This window comes from Perkinsus marinus (genome assembly GCF_000006405.1).
Source record: "Perkinsus marinus ATCC 50983 genomic scaffold scf_1104296971434, whole genome shotgun sequence".
Lineage (NCBI taxonomy): Eukaryota > Perkinsozoa > Perkinsida > Perkinsidae > Perkinsus > Perkinsus marinus.
In genome coordinates, this window is record NW_003202100.1 from 1 (window position 1) to 6,433 (window position 6,433).

Consider the following 6,433-nt stretch of genomic DNA (forward strand, 5'->3'; position numbering starts at 1 on the left):
TGGGCTCATTCGATGACTTCGTGACCTATAAGATGCAGGAAATCGTTGATGAATGCCCCCCTATCACCATCATACCACAGAACCAGGTGGGTTATGAGTTCTGTGGTTGTTAGCCTGTTTGCCGCCTCAACGGTCTGTCTCAGTATGATCCCAATACATCCAAGCAGCAGCAGATGCAGCAGAATGTTGGATATGTGTATGAGCTGAGTAGGTTGGGGAGGGAAGGGCCGGGGGTATATATGGACTCCTCTTTCCCTGTAGAGTTTGGTCAGCTATCGTTGAACAAGCCCACAGTGGAGGAGGTGGATGGAGCTATGACCAGTCTGACCCCTAACCAGGCGCGGCTGAGGAACCTCACGTACAGCAGTCCGGTAATGCTCGGTCGTCGAAAGGGTTTGACTTGGTTGCTTGCGAGCTTCTGGGGGGGGGGGCGTGGGATTAGGCTTATGCATTGCAGAAAGCACTGACAGGAGCTCTCCCATCCTTCCTGATCTCGGATGGAGGCTCTTGTAGTAGATGACAGTTTTTTAGATATAGCGTTCTCCACCATTAGATTGTCGATATATTCCGGGTTGGTGATGCTGATGCGGCTCTCAGGTTTATGTCAATGTAACGCAGACAACCTACGCCTTAGCGGATCCGGATGATCCGAACTCTGAGAAGCAACTGGTAGTGTTCTTGGGTCCACTTGGTTGTGTGAACACCATTGCTCCCTTTGGACCAGTGTGTTGGTAGATATCCGAGGACTCGTACAGTAAAATTCTCATTGGGCGGATACCGATGATGCTAAAGTCGGAGTACTGTTGGCTTAAGAACCAGACGGAGCGAGGCTTGGTCGAGATGGGAGAGTGCGTGTTCGATCAGGGAGGGTAGTGTGTGGGGGTCTCAGGGCGTTCAGGGTAGTGGGCCCATACAGGTACTTTATCATCAATGGGTCAGAGAAAGTGCTAATTGCGATGGAGAGGATGGCCAATAACTTTGTGTATTGCTTCCAGAAGAAGCAGCCAGCGAAGTATACGTGGATATGTGAGGTAATACTATCCCTAGACGGGACGTTTGAAGAGCGATGAGAATGACGGATATGGCTTGGTGAACCTCATGATAGTTCTCATGTGCTGAAGTGCAGCGCTAGTGGGCGAAGTTAGTGATTTAGTCGATGACCGTCTCATTATCAGATTCGGTCCCAGGCTGAGGGTATGCTCAGCACAAGTGGGTTCTCGGTGAAGATGTTGGCCAATCTGGGAGGGAGGAGTGCGGCTAGAGGACAGATCGTCTGCTCAATGCCGTAGGATGGGCCTCCCCTTGGGTCGGCTTCTTGCCATGTACGATATTAGGTATATCAACGCGGACATCCCTGTGGTTATTCTCTTCCGAGCCCTGGGCTGCGTATCGGACCGTGAGGTTATTGAAAGAATCGTCTATGACTTTTCCGATACACAGATGATGTTCTTATTGAGGCCTAGTATAGAAGAGGCGATGCCGATCATGAGTCAGGAGGTAATAGTGATGATCATGATGATGCTGGTGGCTGTTGGATATGATGCCTGGTGGCAGGTTGCCTTGGACTTCATCGCTAAAAGAGGGCCAACTATTGGGACATCGAAGAGTGGTCGTATACAGTAGGGACGGGTTGTGATGGTGATGGTAGTCGGGTTACTCAATGTATATAATAGATACGCTAAGGAGCTGCTGCAGAAAGAGCTGCTGCCTCATCTCGGTGTCAAACAGTACTGTGAGCCGAGGAAGGCCTATTTCATCGGGTAGGCTTCTAGACACTGAGTTTGGCCGTTACGAATCACGCTTGTGATGGTAGTAGTAGTAGCATTTCCGATTGGCATCCTTCGTCCATTATATTAGCACGGCGCAGTACAGTCTGTTTGTATCTTTTACGATAGAGTGAATAGATAAGCGACCTGCTCCTTGGGTTAGGCCTCGTCATGCTTTCACTATGGGACAAGTCTTCTTGTCTCTTGAGTGGTTCTCATATGTAGGTACATGGTCCATCGGTTGCTGTTGGGCCAGCTGGGTAGGATTGCCGAGGATGACAGGGATCACTTCGGAAAGAAGAGGATGGACATGGCAGGGCCACTCATGGCGGCTAGCTTTGCACAGCTCTTCAGGAAGGTGATGCTTCTGGCAGAACTGGTTGGTGGTAGGGGTGCAGTTATGAACTGTAGTTGGTCCAAGACAGTAAGAGGATCCTGCAGCGTCAAGTGGATAGTGGTCGGCACTTTGATCTCAACTCTGCGATACGAAGCGCCTCGAGCATTACAGATGGGCTGAGGTGATGAGAGATCTGTTGTTGGAGTAGTGGTAGGAGAAGTGGTCAGGTATCAATTGGCTACTGGTAACTGGGGTATTGATAAGTCTGGTAAATCAGTGCGGACAGGAGTGAGCCAGGTAGGGAGGAAAGGAGGTCGTGTAAATGGTATAGAATTAATGTCGGGGGGATGGTCAAGATCTCTGATTATGCGTCATAGTCACGAGTCATATCTGTCCCTTCTCATTGTGTGTGGTGACCGCCTCACACGCGCTTTCTCCTGATTTACGAGTAAGCGTATGTGAGGCGCTTTGTAATAACGTGTTGGGTCTTAGAGTTGTGACCATAACTTGCGCAATAGCTGGTATTGATCTCAGGTGTTAAATCGACTTACCTTCATGTCGACCATGTCCCATCTAAGGCGTATGAACACTCCCTTGGAGCGTAGTGGAAAGCTGGCTAAGCCTCGGCAGTTGCACAATACTCATTGGGGTGAGTGCTGAGAGGATCAGAAGGACCGGCTGGTAGTGATGGGACTTAGGTATGATCTGTCCTGCTGAGACCCCAGAAGGGCAGGCGGTTGGGTTGGTGAAGAACATTGCGTTAATGTAAAGAGGGTTTGGTGATGTTTCTGGGTAGTTGAGGGTTTAGGTGTACCATCACGGTTGGGAGTCTCCCCAACGTAGTGTATGACTTCCTTAACGAGTGGGGTCTGGAGAACCTGGATGAGATCAATCCGAGTCAGATTAAGCATATGACTAAGGTGGGAGGACTGGTAGTGGTCCTGTGGTGTAGCTGCTGTGGTTTTAGGTCTTCTTGAATGGGCAATGGGTGGGCATGCACGCAGACGCAACGATGTTGTGTGAGACGTTGCGTGACTTGAGGAGGAAGAGGGATATCGATCCTGAAGTGTCTATTATTCGTGATCTCCAGGTGAGGTTGATGGTTGATGGTAGGGGTGTGGATCGTCTTACTGTAGGCGAACGAGTTGCGAATCTTCACTGACGGTGGGCGTGCCTGTCGACCATTGTATGTTGTTCAACCGCCTCCTAGTCAAAAGCTGTGTATTAAAAGGGAACATGTGGAAGCATTACGACGCATGCTGGTAAGACTGGGAATTGGCGACTCTTAAGGATGTGTTGATGATCCTTCTTTGTTGTAGCTGAACAATGAGCACGGTGGGTGGGACATGCTGGTGGAGGAGGGTCTGGTTGAGTACATTGATGCTGAGGAAGTGAGCCCCTCGTGTGTTGTCCAACGGGGCGGTCACTGTATGTTCAGGAGGAGACGTGTATGGTGGCAATGTTCGTGGATGATCTACGCAATGCACAGAGGAGGAAGAGCAAGGCTAGCAGCTATTGCCATACGTAGGTGTCTTGGTGATGGATGCCCCCTAGGGCGCACTTGATGTGGTGTTCAGGTATACCCACTGTGAGATCCACCCATCGTTGATCCTGGGTGTATGTGCCTCGATTATTCCCTTCCCTGATCATAACCAGAGTCCTCGTAACACTTATCAGAGTGCTATGGGGAAGCAGGCTATGGGAGTGTATGCGACCAACTTCAACGTGCGGAGCTGGAGCCTGGTTGTTCTTAAATTGTTGAGGGTCGTATTTTCAGATGCGTATCGACACTATGGCGCATGTGTTGAACTATCCTCAAAAGCCCTTGGTGGGCACGCGAGCGATGGAGTATTTGAGGTTCAGAGAACTGCCCGCCGGCAACAACGCTATCGTAGGCGGCTGCTGAGGTCAGGCTGGGAATAGGTGTTGGTGTTTAGGTCGCTATTATGACTTACTCGGGATACAACCAGGAAGATTCCCTTATCATGAACGCCTCTTCGATCGATCGAGGCTTCATGAGATCGGTTCACTTCAAGAGCTATATGGCTGATGAGAAGCGGCAGGGAGCTCAGGTGGGCGGTCAAAGTCATTGGTTGGGAAGGAGTAAGTGGCCTTCGTCCGCAGGTCGTTGAGGAATTCCGTGCTCCGTCTTGGTCCAAGACGTACGCTATGAAGAGAGGTGACTACTCTAAGCTGGATAATGATGGTCTTATCAATCCTGGTGAGCATGCGAGATATAACGTAGGTGGACATGTTGGTCGTAGGTACACGAGTTCATGGTGATGATATTCTTATAGGGAAGGTATCGCCTATTCCTAATCAGACAGATGAGGAAGGTCGCATCCAGAAGTAAGAATGGCGCCTTGGTGTAGGTGATCTATTTGTGTGCTCACAGGTATACTGAACGCGATTGTTCAGTGGCCCTCAAGGGCGCTGATAATGGTGTTGTGGATCAGGTCATCAGCTACTAGCGTGTCTCGCGCAGTGCACGTGATTATTCCTGTTAGGTTATGTTGTCTGTGAATGCTCGTGGTCACAAGTTCACGAAGATCCGTGTGAGGACGTTGAGGGTGCCAACCATTGGTGACAAGTTCGCCTCTCGACACGGTCAGAAGGGTACCATGGGTATTTCCTACAGACAAGAAGACATGCCCTTCACACAGTAGGAAGGTCGGGGCTCCCATCGACATTACTATCATTGGTCGCAGGTTTGGAGTGGTCCCTGATATCATTATGAACCCTCATGCTGTGCCCTCTCGAATGACTATTGGTCATCTTGTCGAGTGTTTGCTCGGGAAGGTTGGACTACTTAGTGGAGAAGAGGGTGATGCCACACCATTTTCCCAAGTGAGTTGGACACAGCCGGACCGTGCGCGGGTATGGATGATCCTTGCAGGTTACTGTTCATGAGATCATGGCGCGGTTGCATGAGTTGGGCTTCCAGAGACAGGGCCGAGAGGTTATGTACAACGGCCATACTGGTCTACGGCTACCAGCGAAGATATTCATCGGTCCAACGTGAGGCGGGAGGTTCGACAGTGTTAGGATGTGAGTTGTGGTTGTCAGGTATTATCAGCGACTGAAGCATATGGTTGAAGACAAGATTCATTCAAGAGCTCGGGGGCCCATGCAGGTTGGCTCGGTTCTTGTCTGAGACAGTTGGTGATGTGTGCAATGCAGATGCTCACACGACAGCCTATGGAGGGTCGTGGACGAGAGGGCGGTCTGCGATTTGGAGAGATGGAACGTGATTGCATGATTAGTCACGGAGCGGCCAAGTTCCTCAAGGAGAGACTCTTTGATATTTCGGATGCTTACAGGTGATTTCAATACTCATTTTTGAGACGGTTTTCGTGGTGGTGGGTAAATTCTCGGTCATTCAGGGTTCACGTATGTGATAACTGTGGTATGTTTGCGATCGCGAACTTGTATAAGAATCACTACGAATGCAGGGCGTGCAAGAACTCGACGATATCACAGGTAACAGCTACTTGGTTTGTCGTTGTCATTTTACTGCTGTTTTCGGTGGTAGGTTCATATACCATATGCGTGCAAGCTGCTGTTCCAAGAGTTGATGACGATGTCCATCATGCCCAAGCTTGTACTGAAGGTGGCTTGATGAGCGATAATACGTCCCCATCGGGAAATGCTGCCATTGTTTACCCGTTGACACATTTCTCACTAAACAGTTTGTGGTGTTAACTTGTGACTCACAAATTGTGAGGGTATGTGAAACAACGACGAAACGATGGATTAGAAGACAGGACACTCCAACGAGCTTCTTCATAATTTCCGGAGGTTCGTTCCATACGACACAACGCGAATACTCGCACCAATGAGCATCTAACACTCATGGTGGTGACTGTGTGTCTAACCACTAGTCGGAAAGGAAGAAAATATCTTGACTGAAGATGACCTCCCCGCATGCGCAACATTGTCTGTCTAGATAGATAGGCAAATTCATACGGTGAAACTGCTCAACTTCCTGAACTAATGCTTTTCTGAGTGAGCCGAGCTCTCGGTGTTGGACCTCGAACCCTCACCTGCATAGCAATCATTCGAGCTTGCGGTTTTGCTCGTTGACTACATAGATTGCTCTTCAATGATTGCAAGTCGGTTATCACGTATTATTACACTGCTAGGTGATATTTACTACTACCAACAACATTTGAGACCCAGAAGTCGAAGGTTGGGAAGATTCTGGGTCATCATGTGTCCCACTGGTCTCCGGACTAGCATGGATCCTAGACTGCGAAACCAGCGAGTCCATAATTCTGTTACGTGGTTGGTGTAATTTACAACGATATGTTCTCTTCGCTCCCACGGAAGA

At 49.5% G+C, this 6,433-nt stretch overlaps 2 protein-coding genes across 2 annotated transcripts in view; both read left to right on the forward strand.

The window, feature by feature from the left end:
- Positions 1-32: 32 nt before the first annotated feature.
- On the forward strand, positions 33-5,753 carry Pmar_PMAR010867 (RNA polymerase beta subunit, putative; the record flags this gene model as incomplete). The annotated part of the gene is made up of 32 exons (XM_002766842.1): positions 33-86; positions 114-371; positions 598-669; positions 736-869; positions 917-1,031; positions 1,176-1,285; positions 1,335-1,497; positions 1,555-1,619; positions 1,674-1,760; positions 1,992-2,124; positions 2,178-2,284; positions 2,331-2,400; positions 2,638-2,752; positions 2,802-2,868; positions 2,912-3,023; positions 3,071-3,193; positions 3,240-3,365; positions 3,423-3,494; positions 3,542-3,627; positions 3,681-3,828; positions 3,881-3,994; positions 4,041-4,175; positions 4,228-4,324; positions 4,368-4,452; positions 4,499-4,559; positions 4,611-4,765; positions 4,812-4,950; positions 5,000-5,121; positions 5,170-5,236; positions 5,284-5,423; positions 5,487-5,583; positions 5,636-5,753. The coding sequence occupies 32 exons, from the start codon at positions 33-35 to the stop codon at positions 5,720-5,722; spliced, it is 3,516 nt and encodes a 1,171-aa protein (XP_002766888.1). The 3' UTR covers positions 5,723-5,753.
- A 560-nt stretch (positions 5,754-6,313) lies between these two features.
- Pmar_PMAR010868 (conserved hypothetical protein) overlaps positions 6,314-6,433 on the forward strand; it is a gene marked incomplete at both ends in the record, with an annotated part of 682 nt that continues 562 nt past the window's right edge. Inside the window, one exon of the mRNA XM_002766843.1 lies at positions 6,314-6,391. Within this exon, the coding sequence (XP_002766889.1) occupies positions 6,314-6,391 (78 nt within the window). The remainder of the gene's footprint in view (positions 6,392-6,433) is intronic.